Source organism: Calypte anna, chromosome 1 (assembly GCF_003957555.1).
Source record: "Calypte anna isolate BGI_N300 chromosome 1, bCalAnn1_v1.p, whole genome shotgun sequence".
NCBI classification, from domain to species: domain Eukaryota; kingdom Metazoa; phylum Chordata; class Aves; order Apodiformes; family Trochilidae; genus Calypte; species Calypte anna.
This window is the reverse complement of record NC_044244.1, coordinates 58,055,480-58,077,367: the sequence shown is the minus strand read 5'-3', so window position 1 is coordinate 58,077,367 and position 21,888 is coordinate 58,055,480. Positions and strand designations below refer to the sequence as shown.

Sequence of the window (21,888 nt, the reverse complement as noted above, 5' to 3'; positions counted from 1 at the left end):
ACCATAAATAATGACAATAGAATGGGAAAATTGGAGAGAGGCTTGGAATATTTCATCCTTTAAGTCTTGGGGCTTAAACAAGTCAGAGTGTCTCCCATGGCAAAGAAAGCTTTCAGAGCCAAGAGGCCAGGTAAGAGCCTTTAACTTTGTGTGCAATCGTACTGACTCCTGGCCAGACACAGGGCTTGGAAGGTGTTATCCCAGGCAACACGGTCCTGTGTCTATCCACTGTGGCTTTTAGCCAAGATTGTGACTTGTTTATCCTCTATTTCAGTGTCCCACCCTCTACTCGGGACTTTTTTAGAGAAGTTGCATAATGAAACAGAGGAGTTGGTTTGGCTCCAGCTGGTCCTGGTGCCTGTTGTCCACTACGGGTTCAGTTTAGTTGCCTGAATGAGGCTTGGGACACAATGAGAGGGAAACTCTAAATAGGTCATAGGCTTTCTAAGAGGTAAACATTTTATTTACTAGCCAATTGCTAATGCAAAGCAATTTTTCAGTAACCAAGATAAAATTAGTTATATGTTTCTGCTTGGAAATTTGTAGCATGCTTCTTTGGCTTAAATTGATGAATTCTGAATTTTTTAATAAGCTTTGCCTCATTAAAAACCCAACTGTTTGTAAAAGTAGCAACATGTAAAAGCAAACCAGCCCTTCTTAGTTTCCCTGTATCTGTATTCAGAATGCTGTCTCCAAACAACCTTAGAGCAAGTTTTTGTTACTGTATTTTTCTCTTATTAGTTTAGCATAGCCATCAGTAAAGGCCTTGTTTACATTAAGCAAATGTGCAATGATGCAGCAAAATCAATTTAGTCACACTGATGCAAATCCCGCATACAGATGTAATGCCTGGGTGCAAAGTAGGGCATTTCTGAATATAAGCAATATTTAAAAATGAAGTGGAAGAGAGAGATTCTATTCTTCCCAGCTGATTCCTTGCTGTGATTCATACAGATGCTCCCAAAAGCCTAAGTTGAAAGAATGGGATTTTCTGGTAAAAAATAAGGGTTCATTAAGAGTATTGTTGATAGTGAAGGTGAAGGAATATCATGACCTATAGATTGTAAGTTGCAGTAGCTTAGCAAATAGATTAATACTTTAGAAAACACCCTTTCCATTTCAACTGAGCACATTTGACTTAAAATCATTGGGAAAATAAATATGTGATTGCACAACTCCCCTTTACAGTTACTTTTCAGAACAGAAGAGAAAACTAATGTATTTTTGGTTCTGGGCTGTTCTTAGTGACCTGTTGTCAACAAGAGGGAAAATAAACCTCTGACACCCAATAACAATAAGAAGAGAACAAAATGTACCTTACTGTGGATATTCAGCCTGTGGATGGGCAAAAAAATGGCACAGCCTGTGAAGGCATTACTGAAAACCAGTTGGGGCCAGCAAGCTGACAGCAGAATACCAGTAATGAGATAATGACCATTTTCCATTGCAGTCTGCAGATATTTTTGAATTGTTATTATTGTAGTCTTTTGTTTTTTCAATAAAAATGCTTTGCAAGATTGTGAAGTTGGAGTAGAAGTTCTAGTAATTTAGTAAAGGTCTTAGATGAAGGGGTTTTTTTTATAAAAAAAGATTCCAAAGCCTTTATATAGCTGTATAACATTTATTTTACACAATAAGAAATGAAAGGCCAAAATCCAAACAATTTTTGTTATTAAAATCATATTTTAAAGCCAGACTATGTCCTAAATTATTTTTTTTTACAAAGTATTTTAAAGTTGAAGAATTTTTTCCCTAATCTGAATGAAAGAACATCCTGAAACCCGTGATTTTTTTGTTAAATGAAATTTTGACTCTCCTGACAGCTAAAGACTCACACTAGGGAGGTGAAAAAAGTCATTTGGGGTTTCCTTCCCATTGCTACTGATGCTGAAAGTGGCTGTTAAAGCAACCTTTTTTTCCCTCACCCTCCTTTAAAAAGAAGTTTAGGAAGTCCATTTTCAGGAATGAAGTCAGGGCAGAATCTCATCCTGGTGTGTTACCATCCCCCAGTAGAGCCAGGTGACTTCAGAAATACTGTTCTGTAGGTCCAAATCCTCTTTGGACCTTTCCAGAAACATAGACTAACAGGAGTTTCTGCAGTGTTTCATTTTTATTAACATCAGTGCTAATGCTGACAAGAACGTGAGCAGGAAGCCCTCATCAGAGAGACAGAGGCAAGAGAAGTGCTTGAGCAGGTAGGGAGCTAAGCACTCAATTATGACAGAATTTTCAAATCCACAGGTTCTACAGCTAAATCCCCTGCCTCATAATTCCTGAGATTACTGAGATTTATCAACAGAAGCTGTGGCCCCCACTGGATAATTCCTGAGTTCCTTGAAATGAATCTAATACCCAACAGGGCTGTTTGTGCTGCTGCAGAAAGCTATTTCTGGCCTTTTACGTTTCAGAAAAGAAACTGGATGTGACAGATTTGGAGCTGCACTGCCATAATTTAGGAATGTGATCTGTTGGCCTGATTATTTGGATGAATGTCTGCGTTTAACTCATCAGGGGCTAGTTTGAGACTACACTCTTTAATCATTGGGACAGTCTGGGATTGGGCAACCCTGGGATTCCCCCAGTTCCTCTGAGGCTGCACAGCCAGGAAGCACAAGGATTGGGAAGGGAAAAGAGATTCAGTTTTGAACCACGGGGTCTCAGCACAGGCATCCTTCTCATCCCTAGGAGTGATGCTAGATCTCTAAAGGTCCACTGGAGATTAGAGATGGGAATTGTAACTGTTTGATAAAACAACTGGATAGAGCATTGTCAGGGGATGCCAGCTGGGATGTGTTCACATTTAGCCATGCTGATAACACAAGTTTGTGGAATTTTCAACAGAAGTGAAGGTCAACCCTAAAAAATAAATTTTGGAATACAAGAGATTTGTGAATACCATGGTCATTTTCAGCAGGTTTTATTCAAAGGGAACTCAATGGGATGACCCCAGGGTTAATTTACAAAAGCACAGTGACTTCTCTGAACATGAAACTAGTGGGAAGCTGTGAAGTGGTATTGATTTTCCACAGGTTAGAGTGGAGGCGTGTTGGGTGGAGCATTGGAAACATTTTACAGGGCAGCTGGCCCACTCCAGGATGTTGGAACCAGCCTCATCTGTGATGAGCTTCCAGCTGAGACCAAGCTGGTCAAGTGAATCTCTTCTGGACTGTGAAAGAAGAGTGCCAGTGGTTGTTTGCCAGGTGCTGAAGAAATATTTGATTTGGGTGAACAGCATATATAATAGGACAGGAAGAAAGTTCTTAAGAAACTGTTCCTCAGTTTGGAGGAAAAGATTTCTCTGTTTGTGTGCATGTTGACTAAATGAAGTATAGGAAAGAGAAAGTAGAAAATATCACTCTTTCCTGGGTGAAAGGGCAAGTGGGTGGTTTCCTGTATCTTTATAGGTTCTTAATTGCAGAATTTAAAAAGGCAGTCTATAGGCCAGGTCATATTCTAGATTGATTCCTAACTCATCCATCATAGCCAGGGAGGCACTCTGTTCATCCACTGCTTATTCCAGCTGTTCTGGTATGTGAACTTCTCCTTCTTCACTGTTGCTGGAAAGGTTAATTTATTACATCTCCCTAACTGTGAATTTCTAATGCACTCATCTTGCCACCAGTGAACATCTTTTATATTTTATGGATTTTGTTCAACAGCAAAACCAATCATATATTAAGACATCCATTTGTCAAGAGAAGCCAGGCTAGAAAATGCTGTGTATTCTGAGGCAGATCCTCCCAGTGACTGCTTTGTGTTGCTAGTAGTGGAGTCTGGCCAAAAAGCTGCTACATCCACCTCTTAGATGACCACAGTGACAAAAGAATTTTTTTAATGATACAGAGCACTGAGTGTCGTTTGCCACTTCCTTTACTGTTGCCACATAAGGTAGAAAACCGAGCTGTCCAGATCCTGTCCCCATGGCTTTGTTTTGGTCAATGAAAAAACTTTGGAAAGAGACTGGTTAGTGTCCCATGGCTGCCTGAGGAGCAGGAAATGTGCATGCTGATGTTTCAGGGTAATCTGGGAAGGGTTGGGGTTTGTGACTGACTAGTAGAAAATCTAGAAATACAAGGAAGGGACAAACTGTACCTTAGACAAATGGAATAAATCAGAGCTAGCAAGTAAATTCTGAGTGCAATGAGCTCCTAGTTATGAGCTCTCCATTAAGTTCTGCTGGGCAGTTGGCAGCCATTTCCTTCTGCAGTCAGCTTTCTGAATGGTAACTTTTTTTTTTTATTATGTTGCAGGAATCCATATTACAAATGGCAAAGATCTAGACTGTGGGCATAAAGTACATATCTAAAGAGCAGGCAAAATGCTGAAGGAATAACACCGCTTCTGCAATTTGCTTTAATTGTGATGTCCAGAAAAAACAGAAGTTTTAGTAGAAGTCACATATTGTCAATAGAAGTAACAAGTACATTCTTCTGTAAGTGTAGAAGAGGGAAGGAGAGATAAAGTTATCTCAGTGCCTGGTTGGTTCCTTCAGCTAGTCAAGGTAATTTCCATGATCTCTAAGCTGACTCTATCAGCTTGTCACCATCTTCAGGTTTTCTCCACTGGTTTGTCTCATTCCAGTGAAACACTGGAGAACCCAACAAGTCATAGCCTGCTTTTGACAGAAACTAGACAAAACACGCAGCTGTCTTCAGGCTGAAGACAGCACATCCTGTCACCTCATGGTGAGTTTGTCTACATCACCTTTTACAAGCAGCCTCAAGCCAGATATGCCTGGGGTCCCATCTGGCCAGATACAGTGTAGCTGTGGTCCACAAGCAGTGCTCTTAAATGAGTATAATGGGGAGCATCATCTTTCGTTAACTGTTTCCACATTTTGCCTGAACAACACAGTTATTCATACTTAAATGCTTTTTCATTCACTCTTTTCTTCCTATGCTGCATGGCTGTTTATTTTGGTATCATTATTTCTGATCCTTTTCAATGCTTTTTTTGCTTCTGTCCTGAATATTCTTAATATGATGCCACCACTAACAGGAAGGAGAGCAGGGCTCTACATTCAAGTTAGAATCACACAAGTTCAAACATTTACTTTAAATCAGATGACACACAACTACAGATTTTACAGTATAGATCAAGTGTGCTTCGCCAACATCCCAAGCAAACATATTTTGAAGGAAACAGAATTGTAGCATTTCACTTATATCTGGGATACTGGCTCATGGGGATCAGAATTTTCAACAAAGTGTCTGCTCATATCCTCTGATCTTCGTACCGTTAGATAAGATCTTAATTTTCCTGTGTGGCCACCTGTGGGAGAAACAGCTTATACTAGTTAGAGAAAGCACCCAGTTTGATGATTTTACAACTTGCTATCAACCATCACAAATATATTACTCATTGACTTTCCAATCATGTTTGCAGTTAAAACTAATCAACCATACTTCAGTTACCACATGTTCCTCCACAGGTTCATTTTAATGGCATTATTTGATACTTTTTCTTTCACCTTAAGGACCTTGTATCAAAACTTTACTATCCCCCTTAGCTTTATTCCCAAATCTGCTTCATCAGTACATGCACACACTTGCAGCCCATTGGTTCCCATCCCAAGGAATTGTTAGAACATCACTGTAGCTACACCGGGGAGCATGGGATCAGTGAACCAGGACAACGGGGCTCTGCCCGACTGCTTGCTGGGTCTCAGCAAAGAGAGAGAGGCAGCTGGACTGCAAGGCGGGAAGTGTGCTTCAGAAAACTGCTTCTGGTGATATTTTTTCCTTTTGTATTGGCAAGTGAAGAGTTGAGGATATCCCTCTTTTGGTATTTTTATGCATGGAGTGACATTTATCTCTTAAGAGTTCCTCATTGTAAAGCTAAATCTGCTCTTTCCCCTCCTTCCCTCCAAAACAACCTGTAGCATTGTTCTCCTTTTATCATGGTAAATTATAGATGTGAGACAAGCTGAGTAGTGACAGCACTCTTGAATGCAGTTGTTTTATGCGCTCAAGAAATTCAGCTTTTGTCATGTATGGCCCTCTTCTGCTGGTCCTTATCAGATGTCCGGCTGATATCTGCTGTGGACCTTCAAGCAGAGAGCCACGTGAAATATTCTGAGGAGTTGGGATTCCATTGCCATTCACCTGTGACCAGCGTAGAGCACAAGCAGCGCTTCATCCTTGCACGTGTACTCAGGTTAAGGCATTTGATCCAATCAAATGTTTCATCCAAACCGGGATCACACTTTTCCATCGTACTTTTTAAATTTTACTGCTTGCCACCCAACTTCAGCCTGTGCATGGCAGTGATGTGATCCAACAAACTGAATACGGGCCAAAATTTACACCGGACACCGGCACTTGAAGCGCGGGCGAGAAGGGGAACCTCTCTGATAACCTCTTAGAAGGTGTGAAGGCCTCTCCCACAACCAGCACCAGGCTACTCTGACGAGGGGGCGGCCATTTGGAATGGGGCTGAGGGAACCGTGGGCTTCCAGGGGGGCGGTAAGGGAGCTTTTATCTCAGTGTGTGAGGGCTGACAAGCGGCAGCGCCCCGCGCTTCTGTACCCCTGGGCAATCACCACCATGGGCACCCCCTGACCGTCTGAGGGGAAGGCGGGGCTGGGGCGGGGCCCTTCGGGGCGAGGCCCCTCGGAGCGGGGCTTCCGCCGGCCGTCGGGCGGGTTCCTGTGGCGGGGCGGGCGCAGCGCTGGCCGCACGTAGGCGGCGGGCCCCGGGCGGGGCCTCGGAGGGGGCGCGGCGGGACGGGGCGGGACGAAGCGGGGCGGGCGGCACGGGGGGGGGAGGGGAGGGGACGGGGCGGGGCGCAGCGGGGCGCGGGGCGGGGCAGGGGCGGGTGTTGTCCCTGTGTCGCGGCGGGGCAGCTCCCTCCTCCCAGGGCAGGCACACAAACATCGCGGGGCGGAGAGCGGTGTGGCGGCGGCGGCAGCAGAGCAGGCGGGAAGCGACGGGGAGCAACGGGGCCGCTTCGTTTCCTTTCGGCGCTCCGGCGGCCGGCGCAGGACAATGGAAGAGGCGGCAGCGGCGGTAGTAGCGGCGCCGGCAGCGGCAGCGGGGGGGCCTTGCCCGGCGGATCGAACGGGGGCGGCGGCATTGAGTGGGGAGAACGAGGCCGAGAGCCGGCAGGGCCCGGCGGAGCGGGGCGGGGAGGTGGCCCCGCTCAACCTGTTGGACACTTGCGGCGTGTGCGGGCAGCCCATCCAGAGCCGGCGGCCCAAGCTGCTGCCCTGCCTCCACTCGGTCTGCCTCCGCTGCCTGCCGCAGCCCGACCGCTACCTCATGCTGCCCCCAGCCATCCCCTCTTCGGCCGCCGGCACCCCCAGGGAGCCGCATCCTCCGGGGCCCCCCTCCTCACCCCTCTCTTCGACGGCCTCACCCCTACACTGCACGGCCGGTAAGTAGCTCCTTCTGCCGCCGACTCCTTCCCTCCCTCCGCCTGGCCCGCGGTCCCCGTGGTCTTAGGTACTGCCCTCTCCGTCCCCTGCTTCCCGGAGGGCCGAGTGTCGTGACAGACGTGGCGGGGCGGGGAGGTGTCACGACGGTGAACTTGGGGTGCACACGGGGTGCTGTGGGCGGGGTGCAGGTGCCCGGCCGTGGGACTGCCGGGGGGCAGGGACCTGTCAGGGCGGGCTGTGTTAGCTGCTCGCCAGCGCCAAGACTGGCGGGGGAGTGGGGTTGGGTTTTTCTTTATTTTTTAATTGTTATTATTTTTTAAATTTCCCACTTCGAAAGGGAGGGATGGCTGTAATTTACTTTCCCAGGACCTCTCTGTGTGGATAGAGAAACGATAGGAGCCGTCCCCTCCTCCCCTCCTACTCCTTCCCTGTCTTGGGCGGCTTCTCCTGATGGGCGCCCGGAGTGGGATGGGAGGCGGAGGGGAATGTGCGTGAAAGGAAAAACCTAAAAGGTTTACTGTTGCCATTTGCCGGGGGAAACAGCCTGGACAAGGGGTGGTCTGAAGGCAGAAAAAACCGTGGGGAAAAAACAGACTGTCTTGTTTGGTTGTGGGTTTTTTGTTGGTTTTTTTGTTTTTTACTTTTTTTGAGTAGCGTTCCATGTCTGGTCGTTTGGGGTTGGCCCCTTAAGGTGCCGTGCACTTGGCAGGGCATCCCGCCGGGGTGGGTCCGGGCGGTGATGGGGGCGGAGGAGCCATCACGTTTGTCCACGTGATGGGCATCCCGGAGGGACCCGGTGGTGGCTCGGTGGAGGAGTGAGCTGTTTAATTGTTCCTCTGAAGGGAAAACGCCGCGAGGAAGTTTTGGTGAGCTCCTATACCGGCGAAGTATCTTATGTCAGTGCTGTAGGAGATGTACAATAAACTCCTGCAATCTGAAAGTGCTTTTCCCAATGCTTTTTCTGTTTGGTTGTTTTTTTGCTTTTTTTTTTTTTCTCTTATTTTCTTTCCCTAGCCTTCTTAAATCTAGTAAGCCACTTAATTTCGTGAAAGGCAACTTGGTTTTAAAAAAAAAAAAAAAAGGGGGGGGGGGAAAGGTGGGAACAAGAACAAGCATCCTCTAAGTGGAAATGGGTGAGGATCCTCGAGAAACTTGAGCAGGAAGTGTAATGAAAACCATGGGTATTAGCGGAAGTTGTGCTTAATGGGATGGTAGTGGGGGCTCTAATGACAAGTTCTATAGGAAGAAAGAAGTAGCTCCAGGTCGGCCATCCTTAAGTGAATATTGACCATTGCCCTTGTGCATTTCCTAAACATTTTACCATCCTGCTAGCAGTTTAGAGCAAAATGTTTAGAAGCAAAATGCTGAATATGCAAAATGTTTGCAGCAATTACTAAAGGAACACCTTCTTTAGAGAGGAATGTTTGGGACAATTGGAGAAGTAGAATATCTGAGAAAGTCCTTCCTGAGAATATTATTATCTGGACATGCTGAGCCTCTTCATTTACATGAACATCTGTGTTGGTGTAGTCATTCAGTCTTTAATTGTAGCATGTAACTGATGTAGAAGTCAGACTGCCCTACCCACATGTTCTAGAATGGAAAAATCTGTAAGACCCAAAGCCCAGGATGTTTAAGTTTAGTTGGCCCAGGTAATGTTACTGCTCAAACCACTACAAGTAGAACTGCAAATTCTACACGGGAGCAACATAAGAAACACAAGCTTTGGTGTATGGTGAGGTATTTCAAGATGAGTTATTTGGAAATGAGAAAGAGGGCAGAGATAGAGCTGGCTCAGGGGTTGCAACATAGGCTGAAACAATACAATTATCATCTTACGAGTTTTGAGGTCATGAGCAGCAATTTCCAGATGTTCTGTTTAAATACAGCAGAAATAAGGATTCTGTAGGTTGAGTAAGAAATGAAATGCATTATAAGAATGAAAAGATTAAGTTTATTCAAACATCTGCCTGAGAGGACCAGTGGTAAATGAAATAATGAATTGTAGCAACAGTAAACATGTGGTTCTGTTGCCTCCTTTTGACTGCATAAGTTGGTTTGGTTATTTTTAAGAATGAATTATACAATTTATACTCATCCTCTTTCTACAAATTTACTGTTTTGTTTTTTGTGGCATTTTTTACCCCTTTGAGCTAAAAGAAAAGTTACTTTCATGCTTTCACATTATTATTCATCTTCTAATGGGAAGAAGGAACTACAAATGTCGTGCTCTCCTTGACCCATTCTTAACATCTTCTCATGGTTTTGGTACAGTTAAATTGACAATGCCTGTACACTAGTTAGCAAAAACTGGACTTGATGATGGGCATTGGCTGCTTTCTGTTTTCCAACTGATTTAAAAAATTTGTAGACTTAAGTTAGGATTGGAATAAAAAAATGTCAGTGTTTAAAAGTGATTATATTGAGAAAAGGTGTTCTTAAATCTCAGAAGATGGAAGGACAAAACAATGCAAATCTGTCATCTTTTCTGTTACTAACATTGTGCAAAATGTTTGAGGTGTGACCTGAAGAAATAAACTGAAGACTATAAGCTTAGACAGTTGGATAGTAAATACCTCTCATGGTGAGATTACTGTGACTAAACTGAAGAAATAAACAGCAATGAAGCTATTTGTGTTGAAGGGATTGTCCTAGGTAAGGAACACAATAGAAGGACCAACTATGAAAAGCTCCTGAAAAATAAGCACAGACAGCTTATGCATGTGTGCAGAGCAGTAAGATGTTTCACAAGAAGGAGCCTGAAAAAAAATTGTAGAAGGAAGTCTGACTTGAAAAGAAGATGGTGTGTTTTGAAAAGTTCCTCACTGAGCCAGCTTTGAGGTGGACTGTTTTGCTAATGGCCAAATTAGTTGAGAAACAGGTAGCTAAAGAGAATCTGAGTTACAGGTATAATCTGGGTGTTTTTTGTCTTTATGAAATTGCTTCCAAGCAGAAACAGTCCTTCACTTTACTGGAATAGCCTTCAACTTCCTACATACAGAAAAGCTCACTTGGAGAATGTTGACTCTCTTCGTAAAGATGCAAGCACCTAATAAAGGAGTACTGTGAAAAAAAAATTAATCAAACTAGAGAATCTCAAATGAATTAAGAATTCTAGGGTTCCTCCCTTGAATACGAGGTTCAGCATGGGTAATGGAAAAGACAAGTATCAAAGCATTCAAAGAGTTACCTGTGGTGGATGTTGATCAGGATAGGCTGGTGGAAAGGCCAGTTGGTATGGATATACTCTATATTGCCACATGTGTTCAGTTTTGAAATTTCTATAGAAAAATCTTCTGATCTGTGTACTGTTCTTGAAGTTTGAGGTGATGCAGAATCAGCTGTGGGTCAGACTACAATGGTCTCAGCACTTGAGAACTCGCTGTTTTCTGAATGTCCAATGGTAAATTATTTGATGTAGGTGCTGTTTTTGTTGTTGCATTGCCAAAAAACAGGTTGCCATGATCATAATGTTCCTCACTGTGGGGAATGCTGCAAGAGTGGGTCTATAAATGTGATAATAGTTTGTGAGCAGGTGTGTCTATAGACACTGCTGTTCATGCATTTTCCTTTTGTTTCCAAAATGGGCACTCTTCATTGATTATGTGAGTTAAAACTCCCTCATACAAAAAGTCTATTATTAGAAATATACCATTTGCCCAAATTTTGTACTGGGTAGTGCTTCAATGAGTAGGTGAGTAGCTGTCTATGCTTAATTAAAGGACAGTATTCATAATCTGGAAAGTATCTGAACATCATAGTACATTTGTGGAATATTTAAATGTAAAAGAGATATATGAAAACAACAGAGCTGTAGATCAAGATCCTGTTCCTTCTCAAAACTGTATTTTGCATTGTTGTAAAGATTCTATTTTGTTGTTTGTCATCAATCCATACACCAAAACTGGTGTGGGGAAAAACCTGGTGAATAGAAATGTGTAGCGAAGTTTTATGTGCATATTAGGATAAATCTTACTAGTGTCGAAACGAAAAATAGAGATAGAGGTTTGGGTTTTTTTAATGTGGTGGGGTTTTTTGTTTGTTTTTTGTCTTTTTTTCATTACTATCTATAAACTTAACATGCTAGCATACAAATCTGTATGAAGCTGTTAAAAGCATAAGATGTTTGGACACTCCAGGATATAAACTGAGTGTCCAGACTACACAACTCAAAATATATTGGATAGTTGCTGCTAATTAAGGAATAAATATTTTGGAGTTACTAACCAAGGATTTTAGTGATCATGTTTCAGCTTATTGCCCTGGAATATTGTTTGCCAATACCACTCGGAGGTCTATAAGGCATGGAATGCAGACCTTGATACCCCTTCATGTACATGTTTGGCATCTGCTGATTTATTGTGTCCCACAGTCAGTCCTTATCCAGATGACTTTCAGGCTCTCATCTGATCTTAATATCTGGATTTCATGATATCATCACTTCATTTGACCTTGAAAATGCAGCTTTTGAAAGGGAGTTAAATTTTCTTATTTCTCTGTGTGTAGCATGTTTTTTTCCCCTCTTTCATTTTGATAATTATTAGGACATTTATTAGGTAGTTTGAGGGATAGCTTTCACTGTTATCTCTGGAGCATCTCTGGAGGGTCTTATGACCCTCCTGCCCTGCATTGTGTTGTTGGAACCATACAATAGGCAGCTATACTGCCCTTCCCCCCTTGTGACCATTTCAATATGAATAGGTGTTTATGAAAAAACTCCTATTTCAGAAATTAGAAAATTTAAAATTTTAGAGTTTTAAAAGATGTTTACACTAAGATCAAATACTTTTAATAAAGTAATTTTCACTTATTTCCTTAGCAACAGTACACTGGTAAGGCAGGGTTCTTAGGTGAATATGGGGCTGTAGACCCCGTTGCAGACCTGTGCAGATAAGCACTAGCAAAGTCTCCCACTGGCCTTACTACCTCTGATTTAACTTAAGTGTGTTGTAAAAATTTAATGATGCATTATTTTTTTTGGCTAATTTAAAGGTCACAGAAAAGGTGTTTTCACAGAAAAATTCCAGTCATGCTGTTAAAACTTACCACACCAATTAGCCAGCTGTGGAGTCATTTACTGTTCAAACTAGGTACTTGCAGCTGGAACCTGGATTGGAGCTGTCAGTTGTCATAGCTGAACCAAGTACCTGCTTTTTTTTCTAGTGGCCAGAGAGAATGCATGTAAAACATAAATGTTTACCATCAAAGAAAGCATGAAAACAGTTGTGTGAAGGAACTAAGCAAATCACACCATTCTTCAGGAGAAAGGGTCTTGTAAAGTCAGGTATGAAATCAAAGGTTAAGCTAAAGAATGTTGCTAATGACTTGATACGGTCTCTCTAGTACTTCAAATAAGTGCTTTTTTGAAGCTTTTATGTGGGAGAAAATTGTGCATTACCTTGCATACATTACTATCTTATGAAAGAGGACTGATTTTAAACAAGCCTTCAGATTCTTTTTTAAATTTATCAGTGGGCTGTGGAAAACGGGGAGATGGTAAGCGAGGCTAAGCTGTTTAAACTCCACTCGTGGATTCTGAGGGCCCTTCTTTCAAAAGTGGGAACTCCCTAAGTGGGAGGACGTGGACCTCCAAAAAAACCCAAGCCTTTTGCTTTCTGACTGCAGAAAGATTCCTGCTTCTGATTAATAAGTGAGTTGCCACAGGCAAGTTCTTTTTTTTAAAGTGGTGAGTTCCCCTTTCTACTGAAGTCTCTCAAGTGAATATAGTGCAATTTGAATAAAACAACACTATAGCTGAATTACCCTTTGAACTAAAATGATTACCTAATTTGAAAAATGTGTGTTTTCCCAGTGAGTTGACACATCTTTCTGAACTGTACATAGTAAAAAACAAAACAGGGCTGTTTTTATGTAAATGTTGACTTGGGAAAACCCCACGTGTTTTCTGGGATGCCTCCTTGCGTTTGGGAAGCATGTAGTAAACTTAAAAGGTTCACTTAATCTGCTTCATTCATTTGTAGCCATCTGCTAGAGTCACAGCTGTGAGTAAGAACGTGTGGAGTTGCAGATTGAGCTAATGCTCAGAGTGTAGTGTGAACTTTTGTTGGGCTGGCTTAGGCTGCTGCTGTGACCTTCCTGCGTCAGGGTACTTGTGATACTGATGCTGGATAGGGGAGGGAATGCTGGCAGTGGTGCAGGGAGTGAGGAGGTGGGAAGAGTAGTAGAGCTGCAGCACTCTGCTGAGGCTGGAGAATAAGATGTTATAAGTTTTAAAGTAGAAGCAAAGTTCTAATTTTAAGTGCAGTGTGCCTTGGTAAAACAATCCGGCATCACAGGCCTGTTTCTAGAGACGAGCAGTGTGCAAGATGGGCCTGAACAGCAAAAGTATCAAAAGCAGCTTCCTGTTTCCATTACTACCTTTTCTCGTTTATGCATTTTTTTTTGTTGATCGCTAGTAGTTCTGTTTCTTACTTGCTTTTGGCTTACTTGGGGGTCCTTCATCACACATTAGCAGCTATTGTTCTCAGTTGTTTTAGCCTATGAATTGTTGAGTTTACCAACTGCAGAATACTTGGCCTTCAATAGTTCTATTTTCTCTTCTAGCTGGTGGTTGCCATCTGGGATGATGAGGGCATAGCCTGCACTGCAGACTGGCAAATTCTTCTTTGAAACTCCTTAAATAATTTAGACTACTCCCATTGCTTAGATTAATCAGATGTTAAAGGACCTTAATCTGCTTTTGAAAAACTCTACTTAACTTTTTCTCAATCCCTTCTCTATGCAGGAAATGCAAATGCAAGTTTAGAGCTCATGCTTTAGGTTTTGCCTGGGCAAGTATTGTCTCAAAATACAGAATTATTTCCTGAGGTAAACATAATGTAGTTTGCCTCCCATAATCTAACTAAATGTGAGTCCAGAGATGCTAGTAGCCTTTTCTTCAACTATATCACTCCAAACTGTAAAATACAGTGGTTATTCCCTGCTTGATAGCAAAGGAAGGGTCTGATGTTGTGAAAGAATTCTGAAGAGCCTGGGATGGAAAGTACGGGAATGCCTGTGGGCTTCCCACATTTTCTGGCAGTGAAGATGGAAAAAACCCCACCCCTATTACCTAGAAATGGGATCTTGTTTTGTATCACAAGGCTGAGCTGCTGGAAATGCTCTTACCACTTGCTAAATACTTGTTGTATTAACTGTTGGGACTGGCACCATCAGTAAAATTCATTGTATCTTGGTGGATGGAGCAGCAGGTTCAAGTGCAGGTCGAGAGACAGCCCTGTGTTGCCTTTATATTCTCACAAATGGACTTATAATGGCCAGGTAAAGCTTAGAAACAAAACCACAGTTCATGGTAGTAGATCATGTGGCTTCTAGATTATTATTGCTGTTCTTTGAATTTGATGAGGCCAGAGATCTCTTCTCGAAATAGTAATTCTAAACAGTCTTTTGGCAAAATGAAGATTACTTTATACATGGGCATCCCAAATGGGTTGAGCTGACAGGATGCTTCCCTCTTTTCCACCCTTTGTGCAAGCGCAGAATGTAGTATGGATTCTTCAAGCAGCTAAATGGTAATCATACTTCTGTTTAAATTCCATTCAGAAACAGTATCACAGTATCATCGTGTTGTATTCCAACCTGATTGCTCTTTTTTTTTTTTTTTTTTTTTTTTTTTTTTTTTTTTTTTTTTTTGTGGGTTAATTCCCACCCCTGCTTCCAGTTCCATTGGACTTCATAAGATTTTCTTTAGCTGCCTTTGGACTGATTAAAATCTAGTGTAGGTGCTTCACATATGTCTGACTTCAAACCTTTGCCAGAGAAGCTGTCATTCTGTGAAACAATTTTTAAAGTTGTGGTTGATTGTTTTTTTCTTTTTCATTTGTTATTTATGCCAGCCATGTAAGCTAAAAAACACAATGCCAAGGTCAAGCCTTTGTGTATATTTCTTGAAAAATAAAGTAGGAGTAGAAGTATAATCTAGTTCATTTCTAAACCAGCATTGGAGGCAAAGTGTAATAATGTTTTCATAAATTCAGTATCTAAAAATAATATATGATCAATACTTTCAGGCAGTATGATACAAGAAAGTGGAAATAGAGCAAGTGAATCTAAAGACATTGAAAGTAAAAGGCATTTATAAAGACACATTTTGGTAGATTAATTTCCCTAAGCTTCATTCTTAGTCATGGTGGGAAAGCACCTTGGAAAGATCTCTGCTCTGGTCTGGGGAAGAAACATAGGATTTTTTTAGTGGATGTTCATATCAGCCAACAGGGTCTAGTTCATGATTCAGTTATCTACTGCAGATTGCAAGAAGACAGAATATTATGAGGTATGCAGTGGGAGCACAAGTAGTGCCACTGATGGTAACCTGTTTTCTGAGAGCTGTAGGGCAGCTGTTTGAAATTGCTGTCCATACTTGATCATTCAGGTAATCTCTTCAACCCAGAAGTAATATGTTTTATTAGTTACATTCAGTAATTTTTAGATTAATCCATTGTCAGAGTGGAAGGAACAAAGCTGCTTCTTAATTAATGCTGGCTCTTGGAGGCTGGATCAGTATGGATCTCTCCAGCTTTGTAGTCTTAAAGTTATGTGGGAAGTGGAAAAGGTGACTGCCTTGCTTTTTAAAGCCATCAAGCAGTGATGTGGGATACTGGGCACATATAAATGTGAAGTAAGTTGGCTTTTTGTTCCTGTAAATCTACACCCAGAAAATGCAGCACTTGTAGCTTGCAGGTTACTTGGAGGATCTTCTCTGCTCTAATTACTGGGGTTAGGATAGTGGAGAGATTCTTGCAATTGAGCTGGATGCCCAATTGTGGATAAGATATTAGTGCAGTTACTAGGAAGGAGTGGATGTTTTTCAGATGTGATTTGTCTGACCAAGCAAAGAATTCTGCTTTAAGGATGAGATGTCTCATGACCTAACTATGTTGCCTGGGTCTGCATTGACTGTGAGGAAAACTTGTAGTAAATACATAGGATGTAAATCAACACTTAATCGAATCTCACCCAAGGTATTAAAATTCAGGAGCACTACAAAGAAACTTTATCCATTTTTCAATTGCAAAGTTGAACTTTGTGGAGTCCCTTTGGCATGGTAAATCAGTATTATTTATGTGCTACCATTAACAGGTCCTTTTTCATAGATGCAAAAATTCTGCATATTACAAGCTTTAGTATTAAACAGCTTCTGAATATAATAAGCAGTCAGAATAGACTGGGTCTGAGAGTTTTAAGGTTGTTTTGTTCAAATAAATTAAATAGCTTGAATCTGTACTTTATTATTGGAATAAAAATGTAGAGCACTCAGACCTATCTGATGGAAACTGCAGGAAATAAGATGCATCTTTATTTTTTCATCTTACTGACTATTTATCAGAGTTGGGATTGTCATCAAATATTGGTTTTCCCTTGCATTTTCTCTTGTTGAAGAAAAGTCTGCTAAGACCCTCCTGCCAAGTTTTGAGGTTTGGACTGGACCTATTTGCTTTCCAAACTCCTCAGACAGGAGTCTGTGTGCAGCTGAAGCCAGTCTTAGCCTCTAACCATAAAGAAAAGTTTGGACCCTAGGTTCTGTCTCAGTTGGTTCATTATCGCTTGAGCTGGGTACCTCTGAAGAGGGACCCACTTGTGCTTTTTAAGGCCTCAGTCTGATGCTGCTCTTGTTCACTTGACGTGCATATGACTCTTCATCCAGCTGTCTTCCATGGTAATTACATCTTCCCTTTCTAAATGGTTCTACCCTCCTGTATCCAAGGGTCCCTGTTCAATATTAGTCAGTTCTTGTCAGGGCAACTTTCCTTTGTTCTCCAGTTACTTCTTACCAGGATAATTCTTCAACTGTCCAATTTCTCAACCTTAAGCTTTGGTTAATCCATCTTACCACTGTATAAAATAGTTTAAGAGTTATTATCTTATTGTCTCCATCTTGTTTCAATATTATTCTAGGTGGTGGAGTAAAAATTTAACTAAGATTCAGTCATATGTGTTCAGCTGAAGTTATTTAGAATTGTGGTCCAAGGCCTCACTAATCCAGCTACTCAAGCTGAGTCAAAATGTTTATGTCAAGCAGTATTCTTTTTGCTCAAATCTTAAACAATTATACAGTTCTAATATTCTTTAATCAATGTATAAACTTCCTAAACTTCCTATCATCAGTCCATTTCTGCTTTAAGCTTGCACTGCAGTTCAGTTGATGGCACTGAATATTGAAACTTTATTGAATATAGCCAAGATTTCCTTTGGAGGTACAGACTGTAGTTTGTTTGGGTACTACGTAAGAAATCTTCAGTGTGCCTCTTTGTTTTATTTTGCACCAGGAATTCCATATCACAGTAGCAAAGATATGTGAAATAGACTGGTAAGTTGAGACTGAACTATCCAAACTTGAGTATCCTCTGCCATTTATGAATTTCTGGTATGCCTGTGGTATTCAAAAAATATCACAGGCCTGGCAGATGCACTGCTCTGTCCACAGGGGACCTGTTTCCTTCTGGAATAGTAGCTGGAAGATGGGTAGGATATCTCCCACAAATTAGGTATGTCTGTTTAGGCACCTGAATTACTCCCCTGAGGCTCCTGGCTTGAAAAATAAGGGCCAAGAGGCTAGTTTCCCAAGTCTTCCTGATAGGATAGGTACTTTCCAGTTGATGATCTATTTGATAATGGGAGGACACTTATGAAAGTAGAGATGCAAGGGTGCATCTGGGCAGTCAAATAAGAGGGGGAGTAACATGAGCAAGCCAAAGGCCTTAAATTCATCGAATCAGACCTTGAGGATCATCTGGTTCAACCTTTCTCTGCAAAAGCACAGTCTAGACCCAGCACCCTATCCAACTGAGTCTTAAAAGTATTCACAGTTGGGTAAGGTGCCACTTGGAACATTATTCTTTACTGTGAAAAATGTTCCTTTTCTGTCTAATCTTAATCTCCCCAGGAGTAATTTTGTACCCATTTATCTCATGTCTTTTTTGTGACTACTTGTAAAAAGGAGTCTTCTTTGTAGCTGCCCTTCAAGCATTGCATTAGCTATAATAATTAGTAATTGCATTAGCATTATTGTTTTGGGAGACATTTCTTCTGAAGTACTCTGGCTGAAGCTCATTATTTACTCTTGTTCCCACTGCTGCTTCTAACTTTGTTTACTTAATATAGTCCAGGTTCTTAGAAGTAATTTTTGAAGCTTTTTTTTTTTTTTTTTTTTAACGTTATCTGCTCAGTGTTGATGGGAACATTAAGGTATCTTTGTGGATAAAACAGTGAAGAGTGTTACATGCACTTGGTCCCCTACTGACAACAATCACAGGGTTGGAACTAGATGATCTTTAAGGTCCCTTCCAGCTCAAACCAGTCTGAGATTCTGGGATGCTACGTTGGAGTATAGTTTTCATCTTTTCTAAGAGGCTTAAAAAGAACCAAGCCCTTTGGTGCCTTCCAGACTGGTTTGGTTCTTTGGCTTGTGACTGGTTCCAACTGCCCAAATGATAATCTGCTTACCTAATTCTTTTATAACTATCATTTCCAATAATAGATGCACTGTACTGCAACTACTGAACTGTCAGTTGGTAGTAGATGGGAACTATTAAAAGATGAAGATCAGACTATGATGTTTCTTGCTACAAGACAGTAACTACTTAGCTGTGTCATGCTCACAGCTCTAAGGTTGGGTCCATCTCCTTACAAGAATTTCTGGGAACAGGATTTTTTTACGCCCATGATCTTTCTTAAGTAGTTATAACAACATTCTAGCATGTTGTTATTCAGGGAGAAAGGTATTAATTTCCTTGTTCCAGAAGCATGTGGATACAATGGACCTAAGCACTGTGACAGAAACCTAGTGTCTGCAAAACGGTGTTTCAGTAGGATGTATGAATCCAGGCAGCGTTAAGCCCACTTTTAAAGTGTTAGCAACTCAAAAAATTGAATAGTAGGCAGCTCAAAGAAAACTCTGCAAGAATGTCACTGAATCTCAAAAACCCCTGCATCCTGTATCCTTGACTTCATTAAATGTAAGCTGGAAATACATGAGAATTTCAGAACTTGAAATAAGGTATTTTATTTTCAGTGAAATAAATGCTTATCACAGTCAGCAGTTATAATTGGCATAATTGTTGGCAGCTTCTGCATTATCATTTAAACACGTTCATTACCAAGGCAGTGAGGTTTTTTATTCATCTTCTTGTACTTAAATATTGTCTAACCCACAATAGTAGCGTTTCCCTTTGTTACCATCATGACACTTCATATAATTGTATTATTGAAGGAAATGCATTGGGCAGCCTTGGATGTGAACATAAACTCTCCCTTCAGTATTTCTTAAGGTATTAGGAAGTGACTGGAGAGTCTGCTTGCAAAATTTACAATCTATTAAATTTAATACACAATATTTGAAATGTTTGAAGCATGTATAGCAAAACAATGAACCATTTCTCAGAGCAGCTGAAATATTTTAATTCAGCTCTGCAGTGCTTTCCAAGAAAGTCAATGCACTGCAGCGTAAAAACTGGCCTGTAACACTCTTCCAGAGGGGGGATTACAGCAGGTAGTCTTTGTCTGGTTTTCATTTATGAACATGTTCAAGGTTGGTAAATAAAGCATACACATTTTATTAAACTTATCAACTAGAATTGTGGTTGCTTTGAATTTTTCTCCTTTGGCAGTGGGTGCCAGTTTCCCCTTGAGATGTGCTCGCTTGTTGGTTTAACCTATCTCCCCTCCACTAGCAGCAGGAGGCTGTCAGAACTAGATAGAAGCAGCTTTTTCTGGAACAAACTGGTTTGAAGAAGTAGTCAGTTTTGCAGCACCACTTTTGGCTTAATGAGAAACAAGAGGAAAGCAGTAATTATTCTAAAAATTGATTCAGACGTTACTGCACATGGCATCATCTCTCAGATTCAAGTTTTCTAAGTGTTTGTTTTTAACAGAAAGAGGCGACCTGTGTAAATATAACCAGTTTGCCCTCAACCCCATGCATTTTAATGAAAGCCCTTGCAAACATTAATAGTGTCTATATACACAGTGAGAGGAGAAAAGATTCTGTAGGTCACAATTGAAATGCCCTAATTTTCTGTGTAGTTAGTCTAAAAATCATGTATCTGGCACTGTCTTTAGACTCCAGCATACCTCATATTAATGTTTGTGCAATTTTTAAAAAATTGTAACTGTGTGTGACTTGCTGTTAGTATTTTCTGTTCAGAAATCTGTTAAATGTTAAATAGTTAAAATGTCAAATAAGACTCCTGTAAAATTGAGGAAAATCGCCTTGCATTAACCTAATTAATTTATTCTGCAATGACTGTGTCATTTTAGGAAAAATTAGTTATGACTTGTGAAGTCGTAGTTTAAAGAAATAAAAGTAGTAGTTCAAAGAAATATGTAAGCAATAGTTAAAAGGACTCAAATGGAAATGTACTAGCTAAATAACAGAGGTAAAAGAAAACCTGTATAGCAGTCATACTAGAATGCGGTTGCTACAGAGGATATGTGCATGGCAGTGGTACATGTAATAATGGGATGTAGTTGCTTTGGAAGACTTACCTCTGAGAACGGGCTATGGGATTTCTCAAGGCTGCTAAAGTCTGCAGAAGTACCCAAACTGGGCAAAACTATTTCTGAGGCTTCAGAACTGACAGATAAGTAATAAGAATGCTGCAGGTCATCCAAAGGACACAGCGATGAAGATGATGATGAAGAAATGACCACCAAGGCCACCTGGAGACTGTAATGCACATGTGGAAAAGGGTGACCACCTATGTTAATGAGTTCTTGGAAAAGTTATTAATATGTTAATCGTTTATTGGAAACTGTATCAATATGTGTATTTCACCTGTATAAAAGCTTTGTAACCAACTAATACCAGTGAGCACTTCAGGAGGAGCAATCCCCTGTGTGCCCATACCTGCTTAACAGTCTCCCAGACTTTTCATGGCATCATTTGCTTCCAAGCACTCTAGTAACTTAAAGAGCTCATTTTTTAGTATATTTTTTTCACTGGTATGTACTGAAGAAAGAGAACCCCTAAGCCCTCCTTTTTTTCTTCTTTTTAGTAAAATGCTTTGCGTCTACAAACAGAAAATAACCTTTTGGATCTACAAATGATTATCCAGTGGCTTTATTAAATTGGCTCTAAAACCTGGTCGCTACAGTGGAGATGCAAATGAGCTGAAACTGGGGCAGACCAGAGCAGTCTCCTCCTATTGTCTCAGGATGCTTCAGTAGTCTGGAACATACTCCCACGAAATTGAGAACTGAGTTGGAAATAATGCAGTATATGCCTTAAATCCATTCTGCTGGACAGCTTGAGATTGCGATGCTGTGGATGCAGTGTGTAATTTGTGAGGAAGAATGAGATAATGTGCCTTCTCTTCCCTTGCATCTCTGAAATGTTGTTGAGAATTCCTTGAAGAGGTTACACATTTTAGGCCTGTGGCCAGTGGGAACTGTTAGGGTGGAAACTTCACTCTTCTCTCCTGGCACAGCCCCACTTAACCAATGTTTTGTTTCCTAATCCACCTCATTGCATGGCAGCATAAATCTGTGTGTTCGCA

General features: G+C 41.2%; 1 protein-coding gene across 1 annotated transcript in view; it reads left to right on the top strand.

Moving 5' to 3' along the window:
* Positions 1–6,986: 6,986 nt before the first annotated feature.
* TRIM24 (tripartite motif containing 24) overlaps positions 6,987–21,888 on the top strand; it is a 59,742-nt gene continuing 44,840 nt past the window's right edge. Inside the window, exon 1 of the mRNA XM_030468948.1 lies at positions 6,987–7,374. Coding sequence (XP_030324808.1) covers positions 6,987–7,374 — 388 coding nt within the window. The remainder of the gene's footprint in view (positions 7,375–21,888) is intronic.